The following is a 24,862-nucleotide window of genomic DNA, read 5'->3' on the forward strand; positions in this document are numbered from 1 at the left end:
AACGTGTGTAGTCCGAATCTCTAAGTGAAGCAGACGTGAGAGTGGTACCGAAGCCTCTCTTAAAGGGAGAGAGGGAGGAAAGGGGGAAGGGGGTGGGGAGAGGGGGGGAGAGGGGGGTTGGCAGATTACGGCGAGAGGGGATGTGAGGGGCATTTGGGAGGAAAGAGGAAGAAGAGGAGGAGGAGGAGGAAAAGGAAGGAGAAAGGAAATTAAAGGAAACTTAAAAGGAAAGTGAAAGAGGAATAGGAAAAGACGAAGGTAAAGGAGGGAGGAAAATAGAAGGTGATAAAGAAGGGAAGAGAAAGGAAGAGAGAGAGAGAGAGAATTAGTGGTTGAGAGGATAAGGAAGCGGGAGGAAGACTAATAGAGGTCGTGTGAGCCAGGGCGTGCAGGAGGCAGGACGAAGGAAGGAAGGAGGAAGAGAGGAACGAAGGAAGGAAGGAAGGGAGGAGAAGGCAAAGGATTATGAAGGAAAGGGAGAAGAGGGAGAAAGGAAAGAAGGAAGATGGGAAGTATTGGAAGGCTTATAAAAGGAAGGGAGGGAGGAATTTTAAGTAGAGAAATGGAGAGTTCAAGAAGGTGAGAAAAAGGGAAAGGAAAGGAAAAGGATAGGAAGGAAGGAAAGGTAAAGGAGGGAGAGGCATAGGAAGGAGTGCATGAATGAAGAAAAAGAGGAAAGGTAGGAATTGTAGGCAGAAAATTAGACGGTTCAAGAGGTCAGGAAAAATGGAGAGGAAAAGAAAAGGGTAGGAAGGAAGGAAGAAAGGAAAGATAGAATGAAAGAAAGATGTGATGAAGGAGAGATGGAATAAAGAGGAAGGAAGGAAGGAAGGAAGGAAGGACGGTGGAATAGAAGTCAGGCTTCGGTATATTCCTTGCAGCCCTTGAATGGTGCGTGGGTCACCTTCGATCAATCCTTCTTTCTCTCTTCTCACTTTTCTCTTTCATTGTGCTTTCTCCTTCGAATCCACCACCTTCTTTTCACTGTATTAGCTATTTCCTTTTGATATTATTCTTACTCCTATTACTATTACTGTTATTATCATTATCGTCATTATTATTATCATTATTCACGTGTTCCGTCTTGTTCCAGGTACGCCGGGAAGCAGGTGAAGCAGGACGAGGCTAAGCAGATAATGAGCAGATGATGACGATGATGATGATGCTCCTGGATGCTGCGTCGTAACTAGCAGGTACACACACACACACACACACACACACACACACACACACACACACACACACGCACGCTCACACACACTCCTCCCTAACCTCTCCCTCTCTTCCTTTACCCCTCTTTCCCTCCCTCTCTAACCCCTCTTTATCCCCTTTCCTCCCTCCCTCCTTTTCTCTCCACCCCCCATTTTGCCTCCCCCCCATTTTCCCTCCCTTTCCCCTCCCCCTCTTTTCCCTCCCTCCACCCTCCCTCATTTATCTCCCCTCGTATGGTAAAAAAAATCGCAAATAGAAAAATGTAAAAATATATGCGAGAGAGAGAGAGAGAGAGAGAGTGGTGTCATCCCCCCCCGTTTCTGTCACACCCAGACCTCATCAGTATGCAGGGCTGTTCACACGGGGACGCTTGGCAGGGAGGCTTGGCAGGGACGAGAGGAGGGCTGAAGGGGCGTTTGGGATCACTGAGGGGGGCTGGAAAGGGTAACAGAGGAGGATAGGGAGAAGCGGAGTTGTGTAAGGGAGGAGAAAGTAAGGGAAAACAGGGTATTAGGAAGGGTGACAGGATTTGTGAGGAGAAGAGGAGGAGGAGGAGAGAAAAGGTAAGGAGGGGTAGGAGGAGGAGGGGGAGAGAGGTTGGTACAGAAGGAGGAGAAGGTGAAGAGGTGATAGAGAGGAGCTGAGGGAGGGAGAGATGGAGGAGGAAACCATGGTGGATGGGAGGGAGGGTTAGTTTCAAAGTGAGAGAGAGTGAGAGAGAGCGAGAGAGCGAGAGAGCGAGAGAGAGAGAACGAATAACGAGAGAACGAGAAAGAGACATAGAGACCGAGACCATAAGGGGAGCAAATTATCTGAAAGGAATGAGTTAAATAAGACTGCCGTGGGGGGGGGGGGTAGATGTTGAAGGTTAGAGGGTACAATGAAGGGGGTCGAGGAGGAGGGGTGATAAGGGGGCTAGTGAAGGGGGGTCGGGGGGGGGGGTCATAAGGGAGGTGGTGTTGGTTGGGTTTCTATTCACCATCATCACCAGCGACGCATTAAGTCTCCATAACCTCATCAGGAACACTCAGGCTCTATTCAGGGTGAGTTAGAAGGAGTGGTGCAGCGTGAAGGAACGCGAGGAGAGGGGGAGAGGGTGAAAGAGGGAGGGAGGGTGGAAGAGTGAGGGAGAGAGTGAACTGAAGATTAGGGAGAGAGGGAGAGACACAGTGGAGGGAGGAAGAGGGAAGGGAGGGAGGGTGAGAGTGTGAGTGTGAGGGAGAGAGGGAGGGAGGGGAGAGGGAAGAATAGGTGGGATAGATCAAACGGGAGACGTTGGGAGAGGGTGGGGGTGAGGAAGAGGGAGGGAGAATGGATGGAAGGATGGAAGAGGAAGGGAAAGGGTGAAAGAGTTAGGGAGGGAGAGGAAAGGAAAGAGTGGGATCGAGGGAAAGGATGAAAGAAAGGGAGAGGAATGGTGGGTGAGAGGGATGGAGGAAGACGTAAGTAGAGAGTGGGAGAGAGTGGGAGAAGAGAGAACGGAAGAGTCGGGGAGTATAAGAGGGCATGGAGGAGAGTTTAAAGGTATGCAGAATGGAGGTAGGTAAATAGAATGTGATAAATGGTAGAAGGGGAGAGAGAAAATTGAAGGAGAGGAAGGGAAGAGATGAAGGAAAGGGAATGAAAAGATGGAGAGAAAAAAAGGTATAGGAGGTAGGTAAATAGAGTGGAGATTAATGAAAGATATGGAGAAGGAAAAATTGAAGGAGAGGGAGGGAAGAGAGAGAGGAAAAGGGAAGGAAAGAAGTAAGGCACAATGGCATAGAAGGAAGAAAAGGAATAGGGAAGAAGAGGAAGAGAAGGAAGAGGCAAGAGGTCACGGAGGAGGAAGGACAGAGAGAGGAGTGTCAGAGAAGAGGAGGAGAGAAAGGAGGAGGAAGGAAAACGACGGAGGAGAGTGAGGAGAGGGATTAGCAACATGGCCGCAACACACACACACACACACACACACACACACACACACACACACACACACACACACACACTCCCACACACCCACTCCCTCACCCCCCACATACACACATACTCCCACACATACTCCCACACACACAACACACACACCTTGATTCACAGATGCAATGCGTGACACGGACGTAAACAGGATTAATTAAACAGACTAACAGACAGACATTGATGGACAGATAGACAGACAGATAGACAGACGGACGGACACAGAATAGACAGACACGGAGAAGTAAATAGTCGAAGGTTCAGCAAATTCAAACAGATCCTCAACTAATTTTAAAGGGCAAAGTATTATGTTGAAGGGTTATTAAGCATCAAATAAGCCTTAATATCAGGTGTGACAGGTTCGTGAATGTCTTGTTTTCATGTTCATTTGCGAGGGGGTTCGTTTTTTACATCAAGGGAGGCAGCTCAAGGGCAAAACAAAAAATATCAGCACAAAATAAAAAGTTAAAAGCTGTTCCGGGAAAAGATAAAAAGAACGAGAATTTGACTTTTTTTTTTTGCACGTCATCAACTGGGCTTCTGGTGATGGTTAGGTCATTACAGTTAATCAGTTTATTTCTCTTCCCCTGCATCCATATTTTCCTCTATTTTTATTTTTATTTTTTCATTCTGTATGTTTGTAATCGTTCTATTATTCCTCTTCCTCTTCTTCGTCTTTGTCTTCGCATTCCCCTTCTTTACCTACTTTCTTTTTTATTTTCCTCTCTTCCCTTTCATCTTTACTTTTTCCCATTTTACTTCTCTGTTCCTTCTTCAAGTTTGTCATCGTTATTTTCTTCTTCTTCTTCTTCTTCTTGGTCTTCGCATTCCCCTTCTTTACCTAGTTTTCTTTTTTCTTTTTTCTCCCTCGTTCCCTTCGTAATTATTCTTTCCTTTTATCCCTTCTCATTTCACACTGTATATTTGCTACCGTTCTTTTCTTCCTCTTCTTCTTCGTCCTGGTCTTCGCATCCTCCCCTGCACCTCCTCCTTCATTCGCTTTCCTCCTCATTCATCAACCTTTTTTAGTCCCCCCCGTATTATTATTTTCGTTTTCCTTCTCCCATGTTTTCTGCGCCCCCTCATTCGTACCTTCCGGCTGCTTCCGTCTCTCCTCCGTCTTGCTTTAGCCTTCCGTAATGAGATGTTTGCACGGGTGACTTCGGCAGGAGGAGGAGGAGGAGGGGGGGGGGGTTCAGGTGAAAGAGGATCAGGGAGCAGGTGGAAGAGGCAGAGGTGGAGGAGGAGGACGAGAAGGAGGGGAGGAAGTCATAAGTGGTTGTGTTGGATGGAGGAGAGGGAGGAAGGGAGAGAGGGAGGGAGAGGTTCTTAGCATGCAGGTCTCCCTTCCACCTCGCGGCGTCTTGATGTGACCTCCTCAGCCTTTATCGACACGTCCTTCCTCTTATTCTTCCTCCTCCTCCTCCTCCTACGTTTCCTTTTATTCTCCTCTTGTCTTTATTTCCGTTCCCTCTTCGTGATTTTTCTTCGTCTCGTTGTTTTGGGCTTCTTTTCTTTTTTCTCTGTTTTTCTCTTTACATTTTCCTTCTCCCTCTGTTTCTTCTCCTTTTCCTCCATTTCCTCTTTCTCCTCCTCCTCTTCCTTCTCCTCCTCCTCTTCTTCAAGTACTTCCACCGAACTAGGCATGCAAATGGACGCAGAAATAATTTAAACACACACACACACACACACACACACACACACACACACACACACACACACACACACACACACACACACACACACACACACACACACACACACACACACACACACACACACGACAAAAAAAAAAGTTAAAAGGAGTGAGTGAGTGAGTGAGTGAGTGAGTGAGTGAGTCATACACGTTTCGCAAATTCAAAAACGTTTAATCTGCATATCGTTAAGAGGCATCGCGTCATTCGTTACGCTTCGTTAGTCGCGGTTAACGAGGCCGTGCAACGATACGACCTAACTGACAGACAGGCGCGCAGTAAACACATTATCCGCCGCCGCCTCCTCCTCTACTACCCTCCTCTTCCTGTTTCTCCTAATCATGCTATTTGCGTTTCTCCTCCTCCTCCTCTTCCTCCTCCTAATCCTAATCATCCTTATCCTTATCTCCTTAATCCTGCTTCTGCTTATCATTCCTCCTCTTCCTCCTCCTCCTCATCAACAACAACTTACTACTTATTATTTTCCTTTTAATCTTACTTTTGTTTGATTTTGTTGCTTATCCTTTGTCCTCTTCCTCTTCCTCCTCCTCCTTTTCATCATCATCATATTTCTTTTTTAACCCTATTCCTCGCAATCTTCCTTCATTTTTTCCTCCGACACCACATCTACTCCTCCTTCCTCTACCCCCTCTCCTCTTCCTCCTCCTTATCATCGTCATTTTCATCTTAATTCTTTTCTTCCTATATTCCTCCAAATCTTACTTTTTTTTTTCTTTTTGTTCCTCCGACACCACATGGCGTCTACTCCTTCCTCTACTCCCTCCCTCTCTCTTCCTTCTGTTTTTTGGCCCTCCTCTCCTCCTCCTCGACACGCCCCCTTTTCACCATTAGGGGGGCGCCGCTCCCTCACCCGTCGCCACCAAATGAATAAATTGAATTACGAGCCCCGCGCCGCCAGTTGTTGGAGGGACAAAAAAACGCCGGGAAAGGAGAATGCTCTTTGCTCGTTGACCTCATTGTGTATAATTTTTTCTGTATATTAGTCTTCGTTTAGCTTTTTTTTTCGTTTAGTCGAGAATATTAAGTGCTTTTTTATAGTCCCTTGTATTTTATGGGTTTTTCAGCTTTATTTTTTTATTGTCTTCTTTTATCATATTTTTCGTTTAGTCAGGAATATTAAGCGCTTTTTTACGTTTCCATTTTATTTTGTGACTTCTTAATTCTCTCTCTCTCTCTCTCTCTCTCTCTCTCTCTCTCTCTCTCTCTCTCTCTCTCTCTCTCTCTCTCTCTCTCTCTCTCTCTCTCTCTCTCTCTCTCTCTCAATCATTCCATTTTCATTCTTTTATTTTTCTTTCGTCTTCATTTCCATTTTTATTAATTTCTTACTTTTCATTTTCCTTTTATCACTTTCAATTTACTTTTCTTTTCCCTTCTTTCTCTTGTGCACTTCACTTCTCGTTTTATCTCCGGCCCTTGAGGAAAGCAGATGCGTCTCCCATAAAAATATTCAGTTGGGATCATTTTCTTTGACCGAGTTGAGAGAGCTAACTCAAATATTTCTCTCTCTCTCTCTCTCTCTCTCTCTCTCTCTCTCTCTCTCTCTCTCTCTCTCTCTCTCTCTCTCTCTCTCTCTCTCTCGTCCTATGTATGTGCAGTTATTGAATTATAAGAAAACGAAGAATGTAATTTATTTTCGGGGTCTATATTATTTATTTTTCCTTGATGCTCTCTCATGAACCTCAATAATAATAATAATAATGATAATAGTAATTCTCATTTTGTTGTATATGTATGCAGTCTGATGGTAATTCAGTGTGCAGTTTTATCAGCCAATCCTGAATTGATATGGCTTTAATATTCATATGTTGAAGAATATCCAGTTATTTCGTTAAAGGTTTACTGACTTCAAATTCACACCTACAGGGACAACATCCAGAAGCAACGACGCACCCGAACAGTCATTCGCATCACCTTGGGTCCGTATCCTTACACGTAGCCTATCGGGCTTTCAGAGAAGATTAACTGGGTGTTCTTGGGTGTTTTCTCCTGATCATAGAGCAGAAGGCGTGTATAACTATCACTAGAATCACAAAGCACTCCATGACAATCCCAGCAAAGTCTACGAGCGGCGTTTCAAACAGGCGTTTTGAGGTACCGATAAGGACCGTGGACTGCAGAGGAAGAGCATCCAATGGTGAGTGAGGAAGCGGAACACCCCAGCCACCATCCTGAAGCTTTTGGAACCAAGACTCCTGAGCTGCTGATCCACCCTTGAGGAGGAGGATCAAGAAGGTGAGACGTTCATTGATTCGTCGTTGATTATAAATGGTTGCGAATGTTATTCCACTGTCTATAGTAATGCTTCGTTCTCCAGAGCTGGCCTTCATGATTTCACTTCTCCTCAAGTATATTTTCAAGTAATTTACCGTGCAGATCTTGTTTGTGAGAACAAAAGGAGAGATGGGCGTAGAAATTCATGATTGCCAGTTCTGAAGACAAAAGGGATTTATTAATGGACTGGAATTTTTTCGTATACGTATATGAATTGTTCAAAAATGATTTTAAAGAAAATCATCAGTCTTTTTCACGTTAAGATGCGGTAAAAGGTTCTAATGATTGCTGTCAGTTCAATTGTTAAAGATTATTCATACTGAAGTAAATTTCGTTTCGAAGAATATTATAAAAGACATGTTCTTCCCACCTCGGCAACCAGTAAAAGTTCCCGAGAAGTAGATGTTCGTAGTTAATATTTTTCATCTTTTACTTCATTTAATCTTATAATTAATGGTCACTCCAATAAAGCATTATATGCAGAAATAAAATGGCTGCCAAAAGTGCATAATACATCCATTTACAGTCTCTAAAAACTGCACTAAGTCCATAATACCTCGGAGTCTCCGAAAAAAATATTTGGTTTTAATGGAAACTACGAAGACGATCCCTCAGACTTATTTTGTCTGCCAGAGATATTGTCCACAGCTTACTTAATAATATGGGAAGTTCTTACAGTAATAATATATCCAGCATTGATAAACATCTCCCTCTCTCCTCAACAGATACATCTGGAGTTTCCCTGACCTTTAGGTTTCCACGTCCTGTTTGGCGGGTTGAGACCTCACCGGTCCAGAGCGAACTGTCTGAAAGAAGCAAGAACACCAATGGACCGTACTGGCTATACAGGCAGCGCCACGCGTGGTCACTCGGTGAACTGTCAAAGCAGTACTTTCCATAGCACTCAAGTTATGTTACTGGAGTGCATCTGCGTCTGCCTCCAGGATACAAGGCCTTGTGTCCGCCACCGCCCCGAGCCAACGACTGCACACACTTTACTTCTACCCAATTTCCTGACACTACAATTTGACATGGAAAAAAAAATAATCATCGACTTCGAGCGAAGGCGGCATCACGACCGTGTCTCTCGGAGGAAAGTACAGCTTGCCAATACGGTCCATTAAGAACACATTAGCCTTCTTGATAACGCATGTAATTTAGTGATAAGCGGTATTTGAACCCGGAACCGCGGATTCTTTGCGAGCTAACTGTTTATTACTGTGAAAGGTTGTTCAACAAATATATTGGGGACACTCTTCTAGTTTAATTTAAGAAAAATATGCCTCTAGTTTTTATCGGGAGTGTCTTTGAGGTATTTTCGACTAAGTGTAAATCACTTGTGAATAATTTATAGACCTTTTCCTAACTTTGAAAACTTTCCACTTTCTTATCACTGGAAATGAGTTTATATATTACATTACTGTATGCAGAGAGCAGAATAAAAAATAATCCTAAGTAGTAGCACTCGGGCACAAATAATAACTCAGCTATGTGGGGAGCTTGTGCCCCGGAGATGATTCCAAAGACCTGTTCCTCCTGCTGCCGCTCCGTCGACTGTCTGTGCCGGGTGGGTGGGTGAAGGAGGGAAGCGTTCATCTTGTGTAGCTTTTCCTCGACGTGTGATTGAAGGTCTTCCTGGGTCTGTAAAGAGGCGACAAGTTAGTTCATCTTCCCCAAAGTTTTCTGCTGCATATTCAAAACTTGCCAAACTCTGCCGACGAACACCCGGCTGGGAAAGAAAGACCCGTGTTGCATCTAAATTACGTACTTTCACTCCCTGCATAGTTCATTTAGGCGTCGGGAGGCGAGATAATTACATGCAGTGGACAAAGTCGAAAGTCACCTGGTCTGCTAAAATTCATTACCTGATCTTACAACTGTTTGGAGATGGTCATGTTATATCTAAGTAAGCAGAAGTTATTCACGTAATGCATGAGTAAATACGGTCAAACTTTTCTTTATATATACAACAAGACAGTAAGGCAAAGAAATAACAAAGCTCAGAAAGAAAATTAGAGGAATCCCGTTGAACATGATTAATAGGAGGCGTTGGAGGAAGGAGCAGCTACAGACAAAGGAAGGCTACTCCAGCAAAAACGAAGAATCCAGTAAGCATACCACGAATGAGGAAACAAATCATCTAAAAATTGGCATTATTATTATTACTATAACTCTTCAAGGCTCTCAAGGCTGTTCAGTGACCTCACCGCGTCTGCGGGGCCTCGAAGTGAAAGATAACGCCATTTAGGTAACCAAACCGCCGCCTTGTGGGACTCCGCCCGGCCACTCAGGTTCCTCCACGTAGCGCGCAAGTACTTGACACGGCAGGGCGACACGTATACACACCTGAAAGCCTTTAATTATCGTTGTCTCACTATTATCTAAGAAAAAAACGATGTGTGGTGGTAGAGATAGAAGACGTTCTGAGGGTGAGAGAGGGAGGAAGAAGGGGCGCAAGGTGGTGGTGCTGATAGTGAGTAAGGGAGGCAGGGTGAGGTGGGAGGGATAGAGTGAGGAGAACTGGGGTAGTAAGGTCACGTGGGAAGGTAATTGAGTGCGGGGGTGAAGTGACATTGGAGGGGGACAGGTGGTGAGGTTACACGGGAAGGTAATTGAGAGGCTGGGTGCAATATGGGACCAAGGGGGAGAGGGAAGGGGCTTAGGGGGAATAATGAAGAGGGGGGAACTATAGGATAAGGAAGAGGGGGACATGATTGTAAGCAGGGAGAGGGAGGAGGAGAGGGAGGGGCAGAGTTACAACTGATTGAGGGAGAGAGCGCACCACCCTCCCATCCCACCACCTCACCTCACCACCCAATCCACCATCTCACCTCCCCAGCCACCACCACCCTCCTACCTCACCCCACCACGCACCCAGCCTCACTGACACACACACTCACCTCTGCTCAGTGCTCTCTCACTCCACATCGGGACACGCCAGAACGCGGGTCGCCCACTCTCCCACACCCTCACGACTCGGCGGAGAAGAGTGACTTTACACGCTGAAAAACAAAAGAAGAAACTAAGTGAATCTCCCGACTGAATTGACTATACAGCATAAAGTGACGTAGAAATTTGTATTAAAGAAGCAGTGCAATTATTAGAAAGTTTTGGAAAGTGTGTCCAGGTAAATTCTGAATCCAGGTGAGTTAGGAAGTGGAAGAACGGGAAGAAAAAAAAAGAGCGGAAGCAGGGAAAGCCGTATAGTGTCATTGTCTCCTGCTGAGCGTGAGTGGGGTGGTGATGGTGAGTGGGCGAGGACGGGAAGGTGAGGAAGAAGAGGAGACACGAGACATCTGCAGCTGAGGCCACCGCCATGTATAATGTTGTGTAAGTTGAAAGCAATTACCTACCTATAATCCACCTGAGTGACCTGCTTAATTACCCTACCTGTCTTGCTACCTACCTCAAACTTATGCCATACCATGCACGCCGTTTTAGTTATTGCATTATTTTACTTATGTTACCTGTTAGTTACCTGGCTGCCCTTCCCAAAAAGTCTGCTTACATTGCTTCTTACGGTGAGAGGGTGGAGAGAGAGAGAAGGGAGAGTTTAGATGCTGGGGCGAGTGGACTGCATGGTGCGTGTGAGCGTAGAGTGGTGTGCAGTGCAGGCTGATGAGAGGACAAGGGAGAGTGAGGAGAGGGAAGAGGATGTATGAATGAGGGTAAGTGGCAGTGTACGTGGAGAGAGAAGGGAGAGCGGCAGTAGCTTGTAGAGTAAGGAAAGGGGAGGGGGGGGGGGGAGACCAGGATGTATGAATGAGCGTAAGTGCATGGGAGTGTACTTGGGGAGAGAAGGGAGATCGACAGTAGTAGTTTATGGAGTAAGAGAGTAAGGTCAAGAGGGAGGCTGATGGTGAGGAGGAAGCGGTAGAGGAATAGAGGGTGTATGAATGAGGGAGGGTGGAAGGGAGTGCATGGGCGAGAGAGACATGCAGGACAGAGTTTCAAAAGACAACAGAGACATGCGGGACAGAGTTTCAAAAGACAACAGAATATACGACTGATAGCCTAGGGACAGTCGGTGAGCTACATCCGCTTCTGAACGCACACGGGAAGAGGGAAGAGAGTCGCATTCATTTCCGCTAAAAGGGTTACGCATAATCCCTCTAGGATGTATGCAGGGTGAGGAAGCGGAGAGTTACATCACAAAGCTAGCAAAGAGGAAGGGGTGCTTGGAGAAGGTCGGGAGGATGCATGCGATGGAGAGGAAGGAAGAGTTACAATGCTATCTGTCATGGGAGGGGAGGAAAGGGAGTGCTACATCATAAAGCTGGTAAAGGAGAAGGGATGCAGGGAGAAATGCGAGGGAGAGGAAGGGGAGAGTAAAACCACAAAGCTAGCAAGGAGGAAGGGATGCTGTTGATGAGAAGAGAGTTGCACTGGTTTCTATATTAAGAGAAACACGCAGGGAAAAGGGAGAGTCATGACCTTAACAAAATGGAGCATATTCGGCCTCTCTATCTCTCTCTCCTTCCTGCTGCCTCTGTTTAGTGTTCAGTCAGACAAATAATCTCTTGGTGTTACGTTTGGACCCCCTGCCGCTGATAAACGTGTAGAGGTGGACTTGGCCCTCGGCGTCCACAGTGCCAGCGCCTCGGTGGGTATGTAGATAATGTAGCGGATCTCGGCACTCTGGGCACGAAACGGGATGGACGTCACTTTGAATGAGTGAATGAACTACGAAATGAGGGTAGTGGTGTTTGTGGCGCGGACGTATTACTAGTATTAATCTTACGAGCCTTGAAAAGTTGTTATATTTTTTACAGCAAGGGAGGCCGTTTAAGGGCAATACATAACATCAAAAGTCCGATAGCCGCTGCTGGAAGGAATGGAAAAGAACGAGAGGCCAAAACGGAAGGCAATTTCGGGTGGGGTAGATATAACTGATAGATGAGTTTATAGCCTTGATGCTGCGTAAGTTATTCCACGGCATAGAAATTATAAGTACAACTATCACCCCTAACAAGGAAAGAAAATAAATCAACAAATACGATTGATTACGTTTTCCCTTGATAGTCGTAATGGCGACTTTCCGAGCAAATTTCTCAAGTGTTATTCGTTGGTCACTTAGATTCTCCACTTTGGGTTAATCTGCACTTGTTATCTGTCTCCTTATCAGTCCCAGGCCTCGTGTGTTCGATTTTCCTAATATCTTTCTGTCCCAGTATATTTTCGCTTAATTATTCTTATGTTCTATTACTGTTACCATTTCGAGATGCACAACGATGAAATGAAGTTTGAAGATACGTCCTTTATCCTACGCCCTATGTCCTTGCTGCAGAGTTTTCCTACAGTTAATCCTTCCTTCAGATTCCTCCTCCTCCTAATCCTTCCCTCACAGTCCTTCCTCTCCTCTTGCTCCTCTTCCTTTCACCTTAATCCCTCCCCCCCTCCTCACCCGCATGCAGTCCCTTATCCCTCCCGTCCGCCTCGCCCAGTCCTTTCCACGGAGCGTGTTATCAGTGAATGCGATAAAGTGACAGGAATGAATGATTGATGGCAGACAGAATGACCAGCAATGGACTGTTGATCGTGGCCACACACACACACACACAAAAAAAAAAAATGAACTAAATAATGATAATAAAAAAAAATTTATCCATGCCACGTCTTGCCTATGGATCAAAAGGTCAAGGATACTACTACTAGGTCACTGTGTTATCACGTCGCCCGAGTTCGCTGGCGTTGAATAATAGGTCAGTTAACTTAAGCGAATTATTTACTACTACTACTACTACTACTACTCAAGACGCAGCGGAAAATGAAGCTTCACTCTCAGCTTAAAAAAAAAGCGGCACTGGCTCAGAACTACACGAGGATGTCTATCAATGCATTATATAATTTGCTGAGGAAAACGGAGTCGTATAATTATTGCCTATATATAAAGCTACTGGCTCCCTATGCATGGCTCACGAGGCCTTGTGTGGACGCTGCTTTTGACCTTATGCTACTGCGTGAAGGGGGGAGGCTTTGTTCACACCCCCAATGCATCCTAAACACGGCCCCAGCAAAGTTATAAGCCCCTCTTGCGCCTTTAGTGTCATCATGGTTTTAGTTTAGTTAGCCCATAAATAGTAACGTTTTCTCCAGTCACTTTAGTTTTCTTTGAAGGGTTATACGTGATAGACTCATATATTCCGTCAAGCTGAATGAAGGGAGTAAACTATAGGCTTGGAAATGTATACTGACTTCGGTAAGATGAACAGATGCGTGTGAGCAAAATCTTTTAATCACCACTTTTCTTTTTCCTTTTCCTGCTTCCTTAGGTTCACTGTCCACCACCACCACCACTTTTTATTTCTTGTCCTCTTGTATGTTTTATCTTCTCTCCTATCTCCTCGCATCTATCATTTTCTCTCCTCTCCTTTTCTGTCCTTTAATTCCTCTCGTGTTTTCTCTTATCCTGTTTTATTTTATGTTTCCTCTTCTCGTTTTCTTCTTCGTTTCCCATTGTTTCCTCTCCTCTCCCCTCCTATACATACCATTTGCCTGCCTTTCATCATTGCACACTCTCTCTCTCTCTCTCTCTCTCTCTCTCTCTCTCTCTCTCTCTCTCTCTCAGCATCGCCACCTGCATTATCGCGGTGGTTGGGTTGCGTCATCTCCCTGTTTTAGAAGCTTAACTGATGCTGTCAAGTGTGTTGCGAGATAACTAGTTTCTGATGCTCACTTCGAATCTTTGTAACAGTTGCAAGTTTTATTTAGCCCAACGGCGTAGATAAAAACAGGAAAATGACAAAGACGTGTAGAAAATAAAGAAACACTTGTGCTTTCTTGCGTCATCCTCAGTAGTGTGTGTATTAGTGTACTTGACCAAATAAATGTTAATACAAAAAATAAATGATAAATGTGAGGAAAGTTAAAGCAATATCAAACAACGTGACAGATACAGCACATTATTATTATTTTTTGTTATTACGGAGCGATGGTCGTCTTTTTAAAATTGCTGTGCACATTTTGGCTTTCCGATTAAGTTGTTTTCTCCTGCTTATCATCGTATTTCTTCTTGGTATTCTTTATTCTCTCTCTCTCTCTCTCTCTCTCTCTCTCTCTCTCTCTCTCTCTCTCTCTCTCTCTCTCTCTCTCTCTCTCTCGGGGTGGGGTGCAGATGGTGACGCAGCGCACCTCCCCTCGTCACTGTCACCCTCACTATCGCACCCTCTTGACCCGCCCGCCGTCAGCGTCTGGCCAAACAAACACGACACAGCAAGACATGACTTGGCGCTTCGGTGCGACCACGACGCTGACGACACGACCTCAAAACTCACTCACATGCATCTTGATTCCCTGAAGATTCTGAAGCGTCGAGCGGTGATTGAGTGAAAGGGAAATCGGATGCTAATTGATTAAAAATGTTACTCAAACAATACTACAGAAAAATATACATCTTAATTCCCTGTCGAAGTTAATTAATGAAGGGTTGAGAGTGATTCAGTTAAGGGATATCGGATGTTCATAGATTAAAATGTGACAAACCATACTGCACACCCTTATATAAGACGTCGGCTCATGCATATGTAACTTGATTCCCTGACGAAGTTATTCAAGGGTAGAAAGTGATGCTTGAGTTCAGGGGAAATCGGATACGGATAGACGAAAATGTGACTCAAACAATACTTCTTCATTCCCTCCTGCCCGTCACTACAGTCTACTCGCGACAGCACGACTCACGAATGTCTCTTTACTCATTGCAGAGGTGACTCAAAGATAGAAAATGATGCTTTAGTTAAGGATGAAACTGATGCTGACGGATTAAATGAGGGATATTTTCAACGCTTTTCCTTGCCTAACGTACCTTAATAACCTAAGTGATACCTTGGCTAAGTAAAAGACGAATAGCTAGAATGAGCAGACACGCACAAACGTCTTTTAAAATCCTTCCCAGTGTTCCTCTAATGACCAGAGCAAATGTCTGATCAAGGAAAAAATAGATGCTGACAGATTAAAATGACAATACTCGCACACTTGCCTCTTAACTCCCTCTCGAGGTTATCATAAGTGCCAAAGCGACTTACAGGTGAAGGAAAAACCGGTTGCTGACAGATTCAAATGACAGGTGCCGACTCTCACTGATACGGCAAGGCCTGACATGATTATAGACACTCGGCGTCGCGTGGCAGTCTGTTTAGTCAGCACTCAACAATCTGCATCGCTGACGAGTTTGTTTTATTCCTGTCATAAAAGTCGGAAACCCGGATAACCTTAATTAGCACAGGTGGCAGGTGTGCGTCAGGTCATCGTGCATTAGTCACTACACACTTTTTTGTATCTTAGCAGGAAAAGAAAGGTTATCATCTGGGAATTAGTGAAGTGCAGGAAAGAAAGGTTGATTATATTTTATGAAGTCAGCGATTATGATGTGTTTTTTGTGGATATTTTTAAAGTGAAGTTCCTCCACACTTTTTTTTTTTATCGAAGCAGGAATAGAAAGGTTATCATTTGGCAATAACTTGAGTGCAGGAAAAATATTAAATGATTATATGCAGTCAGTGATTATGATATTTTTTTAACTTATTTCTTTTCCTTCCTCAGGCGTTTGACCTTTTTGCTATCTGTGAGCGTGTGAGCGCGCGCTCTCACACACACACACACACACACACACACACACACACACACACACACACACACACACACACACACACACACACACACACACACACACACACACACACACACACACACACACACACACACACACATTTACCTTGAGCACGTGGCGTAACATTACTTATCTTAATTGTTGTTGTGACTTTTGAAGTAAACAATTAAAAGGTCAGAGACTTTTCTTTATCTACGCAGAGTTCACGGTGTATCTTTCTATCCACACCCTAACTAATGAGAGAGAGAGAGAGAGAGAGAGAGAGAGAGAGAGAGAGAGAGCACCCTTCAATTAAACCCCTTCACGAGAGATGATGGGCAGAGACAAACACACACACACACACACACACACACACACACACACACACACACACACACACAACCCCCCCACACAAACACACACACACGCACTGAATATTCCATCAAGCACCTCTTCTAATTAGTGAAAGGGGGTTAATTGCCTCTTTTATAAGTAGATCATACCTCACAAAACACACACACTGGTAAGGGCGCACTTGACGGACTAATGATAACCACTTGGCCAGGAAAGTACCTCAAGTGGCCACGGGGAGGTCCACTCGGTACGCTGTTTGTGATGTAATGAACGAGGCGAGTGCACTGGCTAGCTTTGTCCCTTGTCACCTGGTCGCTCAAGGTTAGGTTACGTTCGCCGAGGTGGGACAGGGCGTTAGGGGTGATGTCAAGGGCGAGTGGGTGGGTGCTACGATTGGCCTATAGTGTTTTATGTGTTAAGCCATCGGTAGTTGTCTAAATGCTCGGTTATGTTCGCTAGGAAAGGACAGGACGCTAGTTGGGTTGTAATGAGTCCTACGATTGGCTTTTGGCAGTAACTAGAATGATTTTGTGTGATGAGTTATCGAATTTTGTCCATATTTTAGGTTATTTTAAGTCGTTTTTATTATGGCTGGACAGGGCGTTAATTATAATGCACTGGGCGAGTGAGTTTTGGCGTTAAGTATAAGGCGTTTTTTGCCGGACGTTAGTTATAATGCATTGAACGAGTGACTTTTGGCGTTAAATATATGGCGTTTTTTGCCGGACGTTAGTTATAAAGCATTGGACGAGTGACTTTTGGCGTTAAATATAGTGTTTTTTGCCTGCTGAGTCTTCGAGAGTTGTACAGATGAAAATTTATGTTCAACAAGGTAGGATAGGACGCTAGTTATGGTTAAATAGTTGCTACGATTGGCTTTTTGGCAGTAACTAGTGTGTCTTTTTATGCTGTCATCGAGATCTGTTATCAAGGTCGGACAGTGCATTAGGTGTGCTGTAATTGGAGTGAGATGTGGGTTTCGGCGTTAACTAATAAGTTTTTTTTGTGTGTGTGTCCGCTAAGTCATCGAAATTCGTCCAGATGTGACGTTTTTTTGCCCAAGATCACAAGGTTATCACGTGGGTCATGTTGCTACCGCTGCTATCTTATGTCACTCTTGGATACTATTGGTTGATTGCCATCTCGTCGGGATTCGAACCTGACGAGTAGTGGCTTTTGGTAGCAACTAATAAGTGTTCTTTGTGCGCTAAATCATCGAGAGCTGTCCAGACGTTATTTTTTTTTCCCACCAAGGTCAGACAGAACGTTAAGTGTGTTGTAATCGGATTGACAAGTGGCTTTTGGCGTAAACTAAAGTGTTTTTTTGTGTGTGTTTTTTTTGTCCGCTATGTCATCGAGATTTGTCCAGATGTGAAGTTTTTGTCCAAGATCACAAGGTTATCACGTGGGTCATGTTGTCGCGGCCCTCTCGTGTTCACCCTTCGATGCCATTGGTCGGTTGTCAGCCTGGTTGGGATTCGAACCTAAGCGACGTGAATTCTCTAACCTGTTGCCTTCTTAATCTTAACTGAGAGACGATATAAAGGTCTGCCCTCTTGAATCCATGGCTTTTTTTTTTTGTTGTTGTTGCAGGCTTTGTTTTTCGTCTTGTATTTGCCCTTGAGCTGCTTCTGTCACTGTAAGAAGAACTGAAAGGCAAAATAATGGTCTACTCTTGAATTTTCTCCCAAATGGTTGATTATTTAAGTGAATGGCGATAAAATGAATGTCCACTCCTGTATTGTCCCCATGGTAGTTTAAATCCGCTAACTTGTTGATATTTTAAGCTGGCGCACCTTCAATTGTATAGTCTCGCGCAAATAATCAAGATAACATTGTCCCTTTACGGCCTACGCTATGAACGGTTGCAATGGTGCGTCGCGCTAGCTTCGGAAACACAATACCGGAGATAAAACGAAAACAAACACGCGCGAGCTCAGGATTATCCCCGAAAGAAAGATTCAGGCATTGTAAAGATGACGAACGCTGATAAACAGACAGACACACACACACAGCGACGCCGCCCATAAGCCAACAAACAAACAATAGTGCAGTAAATAAATGAAAATGTTTGGCTGGAACCCTCCCTCCCTTTCTCCCTTCATTCCCCGGGGCTGCCTTTCCCTCCCCTCCCTTTGCCTCCCATCCCCTTCCCTCCCATCACATTCCCTTCCCCCCTTTTCCCTCCCATCACATTCCCTCCCCTCTCCTTCCCTTCACTCCCATCCCCTTACTTCCCCTTCCCTTCCTATCCTCATCCCTCCCATCCCTTTCCCTTCCTCTTCCTCACCGACAGAAGACAGGAATGCGACATAAATTTGGATAAAAAAAATACTTATGGATATTTGCTTCGAGAAAAAACACTACTACTACTATTACTACTACTACTACTACTGTCGACCCACCTGCAGGAAGTATCGGCGGGCGTCTGTGCTGCGTGGGGCGGGGCGGCGGTGGGCGTGGGGGCTGCGGGCGTGGGTGAGAGCCGTCCACTTCGCCCGCATCGTGGAGGCCCGACTCAACCTCCTCAAGATGGCCGCAACAGTCACCTGCTTCCTCGGCTTCCTCTTCCTCCTGCCCGCCCTCCTCTTCGTCTACAGCGGTGAGTTATTCTGTGGAGGGGAGAGAACTTTTAGAGTGTGTGTGTGTGTGTGTGTGTGTGTGTGTGTGTGTGTGTGTGTGTGTGTGTGTACTATGACGTTGGTTGTACTGCATGGTATTAACTGAGACTTTTACTATATACTACTACTACTACTACTACTACCACTTCTACTGCTATTGCTGCTACTACAAAGGTTCATATTTTCATCATTCTTTCAGCTATCAAGTGCTGGCGTGCGGCGGTGGGGGCGTGGGCGGTGTGGGCGGTGGAGGGCGTGGAGGCCATGGCGGGGGTGACGGTGCGCGGCGCCATGGAGTCAGCGAGCAGCCCAGGCGTGCACACCCTTCTGCTGAGCTTGGCCGGCGCCCCGAGCCGCGCCCACATGTGAGGAAAAATATTGGTGCGCCATACGTGGGTTGCTGAGGGTGAGAGAGGGGGGACCGAGGAGGGAGGGACCAAGACCTGTGGAGGGGTGAGACAACAAGTCCTGATGCTTAAAAGGTGCAGACGGGTTCATCGGCTTCGTGTCCCCTGCAGGAGGAGGTCGTGGAGCGGCGGGATGCTGGCGGGCGACTCCTGCACCCCAACCTGCAGCGGCGGCTAGGAAAGGCGGGCGGTTACAGCGTGTGGCTGCGGCACGACGCCTTCGACATCAACCAACACGTGACCCTCGCGCCCGTGCACTACCAGAACCGCCTCCTCACCTCCAGGAACATGCAGGTAACGATCCTCCGCTCCTCGTGTTTGACAGACCCTCCACCTTGCTGTGGTGCCTTTATGCGCTGGTAACGTTTCTTCCCCCACCCGCAGGAGTACGTGAGCGAGGTTGTGAGTCAGCCGCTGCCGCAGGACTTGCCGCCGTGGCAGGTGACCCTCATCACGACGTGCGACGGAAGGAGTGGCGAGGGAGAGACGTGGGTGGTAGCTCGAGCCCATCACCTGTTGGCGTCCTCACTCTCGCTGCCTGACCTGCTGGTGGAGGCCTACCCCGACCCCTGGCTGAAGCCCGGCTCGCGCGGCCTCTCCATCCTCACCGCGCCGGCAGCCACTGCTCGCCTCGCTGAGGCTGTGGTCCGAGGCGTTACCCGCGTGGTGGAGAGGCTGCGCGTCGGCTATACATCGCGGGGCGAAAAGCTAATTTCCGGTGTCTTGTCTCCTGCCCTTGCCCTGCTGGAAGAAGCAGCGCAGGCGTCGTGCAAGATGGGGCCAGACGCTGTTCCTGTGGGCACCTCCGTCGTGTACCTCACCACCGTTCTGGCGAGGAGGGTGCAGACGCGTCTTGCCTGTGTGTGGGACGTGGTGAGGGAACGTCTCAGGGAGTTTTCAGTGCTGCGCGCGGGCTTCTGCTGTGCCCTCTGCGCCCTGCGGCTGCTGTGGCACTGTATGGTGTGGCTGGCGAGACTGCCCCTGAGGCTGGTGATGTGGTACTTTGAGGCGGCGAGTCTGGCGCGCCGCGTAGTCGCCAGCGAGGAGGTCAGCCTCGTGGTGGAGGCGACGGTGGAGATGTACTGGATGACACGCGCCTTCGTGTCCCTGCCGCGCCTGGTGCTTGAGACGCTTTGTGTGCGCGGAGACACGCCCCTGATGGGCTGGACGGGCCACCACGAGCGGCGGCTGTCACGCAGGGGCTCGGGGCGCCAGGCGCGGGGCGGGATCACCGTGGCATGGAGTGACCCGGTACCGCTGAGCACTGTGCGGGGCGTGCGGGGAGTCACGGGCGCCTCTCTGGGCGAGGTGCTGTTGACTGCCTCGGCTGGCGCCGTGCGTGACTACCTGCGGGTGACGGGGCTGCCCGTGCCGGAGGAGGTCAGCAGCACGGTGCCCGTGTACTCCCAGAGGTGGGCGGAGGGCCGCGGCGAGGAGGTCAACAGTACTGGCTTGGTGACCCTCGCCCTCCCGACGGGGGCAGCCGAGGCCTCCACCGCCCTCAGGCTGGTGCGACAGTCTATCATGAAGATTCAAAGCTACCCCGAACGATACCTGGCCTCCGTGTGGCTCATCAGGAACGTGGCGTACTTCCTGCCGGCGTCCCTGCTCGGCGCCACCTTCAGGGCACTGTCGTCCCGCTATCCAGTCTTCCTGTCCAACCTGGCGGGGCCGCAGAAGCCAGTCACCCTCTGGGGCCACGACTTGCTCAACCTCTTCCACTGGCGGCCACCGTGTGACGGGGCGGGTAAGTCTGAATTATTTTCGCTCATCTCGCGTGACGAGTTCATTCTTGGTTTTCGTGGTGCTGAGTCGCACATACAAAGTCAGCTATTCCGCTTGTCAAAACTTTCGCTTCTCCTTCCCTTTGTTGTCCAGCATGAAGTAACTTTTTACTCCCTTCCTCAGTGTTGTCCGTGTGTGTCACGTCGTACCGCGGACAGGCGCTGCTGGGCGTGGTGGCGGACGGGCGGGTGGTGCCCAGCGTGGCCTCGCTGCCCCAGGCCTTCGTAACTCACCTCAACGAACTGGCGGTGGAGGTCGGCGTCAGGCTGTGAGTATGACTTGACTCTCATTTTCTTTCTCTCTCTCTCTCTCTCTCTCTCTCTCTCTCTCTCTCTCTCTCTCTCTCTCTCTCTCTCTCTCTCTCTCTCTCTCTCTCACGCACACGCGCACACACACGTATAGCTCTGTGGTGTAGTTATTAGCACTATCACCTGAAAAGGAAGGTCCCGGGTTCGATTCTCGGGCGGACTGGAGATGAAGGAACAGTCTCCTTGAATCCGTGCACCCTGCCCGCCCAGCAGGGAAAGGGTGTCAGGTGTTTGTCGGGGGTTATGTCCTGCCTCCCAGAGATCTGTCACTTGGGAGTCCCAAGCTCAGTCACTGAGGGTACTGGTAAGTAATCGCGAGTCTATCGCGTAGTCAGACCATGATGAATTTCACACACACACACACACACACACACACACACACACACACACACACACACGTGCCAGCCACTCATCACACGCTTTTTCCCCCCCAGCGAGCGCCGCCAGAATTCCCACAGTTGGTTCCGCAGCGCCACGCCGCCACCGACGCCGCCGCCCACCCCGACCTTCAAGAACTCCCCCAGCAGGTTCTCCCCGCAGTGGAGCCAACGCAGACTGGTGCCGACTGGGGCGGCGGCGTGTGGGCGGAAGTTTTCAGTGGTCTGTCCTCCTTACTGACCTTCAAGACAAGCCGTTCCCAGGGCCACCTGAGGATGTTCTGAGCCAACGAATCAAAACACAACGATCCGGAGCACTACGCGTCTACCTAACGCATGACTGCCTGTACGAACGCTATGCACACTCTTCCATAACGTATCGCTGATATTCAGTTTCCTGCGACTGCATTTTGTTTCGCTCGTGTTCGCCTGATGTACATACGATATTGTTATTGTTACTATTATTATTAAACGAACAATTGCATACCGTTATCAAAAATGGTTTCTTTACGCTCCACCCACAATGGCGAGGACGCGAGGCTTCAATACCGCTAATTAGAGCCGGTAAAACTACTGCTGCTGCTGATGATGATCATTACAATACTGGAGTTTATTTATATTAGTTACCACCACCACCACCACCACCACCACCTCTACCACCACCATCACCATCTCCCTTTTACCACTGCTACTACAACCACCACCATCACCATCATCTCTACCATTACTATTTCCAGGACCACCATCTCTCTACCACTACCTTCATACCTTACCTTACTGCTATGCTACTGGAAACGGAATGAATAATGAATGGAAATGTATAGTAATTAGGGATATAAATGCTTGGGAAATGTGATGTGCAAATAATATACTAATTAAATAGGTATTACATTGTTACTATTTGCACTAAGCCTCCATTAAGCTTATATTTCCAGATTTCCTCCCATTCCCCTACGGCTAATGACTTCTTCCCTCTCCCCTTTCCCTTCGCATTGTTCTCCCTCCCCTCCTCCGCCTCCCCTTCTTCTATCAACCTATTCACCTTAGCATCCAATCTCCCTCTAGTCGCTCATAACCCCCCCCCATTCCCTCCTGCTCCTCTGCTTCCTTCCCTGCTCTCCCTCTGTCCTCCCCGCAAACTATTATTTCTCTCCTCCTCCTCCTCCCTATCTTTACCCTAAACTCCACCTCTTCCTTTCCTTTTATCTCACCTTCTCTCTCTTTTCTCTCCCTCCCTTATGCTCTTTGTTTCTTTGTCTGCTTGCTTTATTCTCCTCACAAACTAATACTACTCTCCTGCCCTCCCTCCTTTCACCCCAAATCATCTCTTCCTCTCCTTTCATCTCCCTCCTCTACATTTCTCTCCCTACCCTCTGCTCCCCCTCTATCCTCCCCGCTAACTATTACTTCTCTCCTTTCCTCCCACCCTAGACTCCACCTTTTCTCCTATTCCTCTTTTATCTCCCCTCCTCTACTTTTTCTCTCCCTCTCTCTATTTCCATGCTTTATCCTCCCCATATTACTGTACTACTCTAATATAACTTCTATTCCTTCTTTCCTTCCTCTCAAACTCGATCACCTCTCTCCCTTTTTATCTCCTTTCCTCTGCTTTTCCCTCCTACCTCTCTCCTCCCTTACGCCCTATAACAGCCTCTCCCCCATTAAAACTTCATCTCCTCGTAACAGCTGATCACCGCTAATTAAAAGTTTAGGCCTTTAATTGCCCCGCCGCTCCTTTTGTGTGTAAATAATTAATGTTTAAAGATACGCGTCCGAGCCTTGTATTATGGGAGGGACGAAGGTTTTTGATACATGATTACTGCGTGCTTCGAGACTACTACGAGGCTTGATCAGACAGACTTTGCACAGTTAAAACGAACGTGTATCGGGGCCGCAGAAAGGTAAGGAAAAAGACAAGTAAGGAAAAGAGAAGGAAATAAGAGGAACAAATATGAACGTAACTGAAAGAAAAAGAGACAAACGTAGAGAGAGAAAGAGCAAGTAGATAAATATAAAGATAGATGGAGAGAGACCAGGTATTCATTCCTATTCATTGACACTTATTATTCACTATCTAAAGCAAAGGAACTGCTGACTGACATTGGTTGGCGTACTACTGAACTCTATTGGCCCTTTCACTTTTCTTGTACTTAACATTGTGGCATGCGGTTGGTTACTGTTAAGAATCACTGGCGTTGTAATTTTGATATTTCTTAGTTTTTGGGACATGGTAACTTTTTTGGGTGGTAAATGGGAGGGGGTGGGTCGTGAATAATGAGGGAGAAGGAGGAAGAAGAGCTCCGGGGAGAGGGAGGGAGAAAACGGAGGTAAGGTGGGAAGGAGGAGAAAGAGGGACGGGGAGGGAGGGAGGGGGGAAGAGTAGTTACGGGGGGAAAGAGGAAATACGGGGGGAGGGAGGAAGATGAGGTCTGGGGATGAGGGCGGAGAGGAGATACGGGGGAGGGAGGGAGGAGGGACGGGGTGAGGGAGGGAGAGAAGGGATGGGGTGACAGAGGGAGAGAAGGGATGGGGGGGGGCATACAAGTGCGTTGTTCCTCAATTCCGGTGCCCTCACCTCTCCATGTGTCCCTCTGTCGGCCCTCCGTCACACTTGCCAAGTCTCCGAGGCTCCTCCAGGTATGCACTGCAGCCTCCTCGGCGACACGTTCCCGGCACTGCTGACGGAGGCGCGGCAGGGCCCGGGGAGAAGAGCAGCACACCCTCCGCCACCCACGACTGGACCAACACTGCCCTATTTTTGCCGGCCGCCGCGGGTGTCGCCGTAAATTAATCATTCGTTCGAGTTTGTTCGAACCCTGAAGCATCCAGTGTAGACTCATAGATTTTTGGCTGTTTCGTAATTTTTGTAAGTGTATTTTATAGGTGTGATCATGGTGTGAACACCGTGCTTTAGTGCTGAAAGCGTTGTATTAGTGTGAATGGTACAAAGCCTGTAATTTGATTTATTTCCCTATGGTTTGATGAACCTGTTGAATCTAATTACAGTGTTTATTCGCAAATGAATCCTGACTCACCCTGACAACACACGTATGTTTTGTGTAACTGGCCATTACACTAATGCGACCATAACTCACGCCTTGCATCGCGCCCTCAGCGGCTCAGCGGGGGACCCTCACACACAGGGGTCGCCCCCCCCCCCATCCCTTTCATGTGCGGCGTAATCACTGCCGCGCCACACCCTGTATAAAATAACAGTTCCCAACACATTTACAAATAAAGCATTCGCACTTTAACAGATTCTCATTCTCGTTAGGGTA

At 47.4% G+C, this 24,862-nt stretch overlaps 1 protein-coding gene and 2 long non-coding RNA genes across 3 annotated transcripts; 2 read left to right on the plus strand and 1 right to left on the minus strand.

Annotated features, from left to right (window-relative positions):
* Positions 1 to 1,077: 1,077 nt before the first annotated feature.
* LOC127006787 (uncharacterized) lies at positions 1,078 to 8,403 on the plus strand. Its single transcript, XR_007759760.1, has 3 exons — positions 1,078 to 1,193; positions 6,741 to 7,109; positions 7,874 to 8,403. It is a non-coding gene; the product is annotated as an uncharacterized LOC127006787 (long non-coding RNA).
* A 347-nt stretch (positions 8,404 to 8,750) lies between these two features.
* LOC127006786 (uncharacterized) lies at positions 8,751 to 24,373 on the minus strand. Its single transcript, XR_007759759.1, has 4 exons — positions 24,160 to 24,373; positions 18,492 to 18,698; positions 10,049 to 10,150; positions 8,751 to 8,789 (listed from the first exon to the last, which is right to left on the minus strand). It is a non-coding gene; the product is annotated as an uncharacterized LOC127006786 (long non-coding RNA).
* On the plus strand, positions 10,074 to 22,068 carry LOC127006785 (uncharacterized). The gene is given in 7 exon segments (XM_050877101.1): positions 10,074 to 10,478; positions 18,498 to 18,688; positions 18,907 to 19,088; positions 19,226 to 19,408; positions 19,499 to 20,861; positions 21,023 to 21,167; positions 21,642 to 22,068. Coding segments are annotated over 7 exon segments (2,262 nt in total). The 5' UTR covers positions 10,074 to 10,464; the 3' UTR covers positions 21,826 to 22,068.
* Positions 24,374 to 24,862: the final 489 nt, after the last annotated feature.

This window comes from Eriocheir sinensis, chromosome 33 (assembly GCF_024679095.1).
Source record: "Eriocheir sinensis breed Jianghai 21 chromosome 33, ASM2467909v1, whole genome shotgun sequence".
Classification (NCBI taxonomy): Eukaryota; Metazoa; Arthropoda; class Malacostraca; order Decapoda; family Varunidae; genus Eriocheir; species Eriocheir sinensis.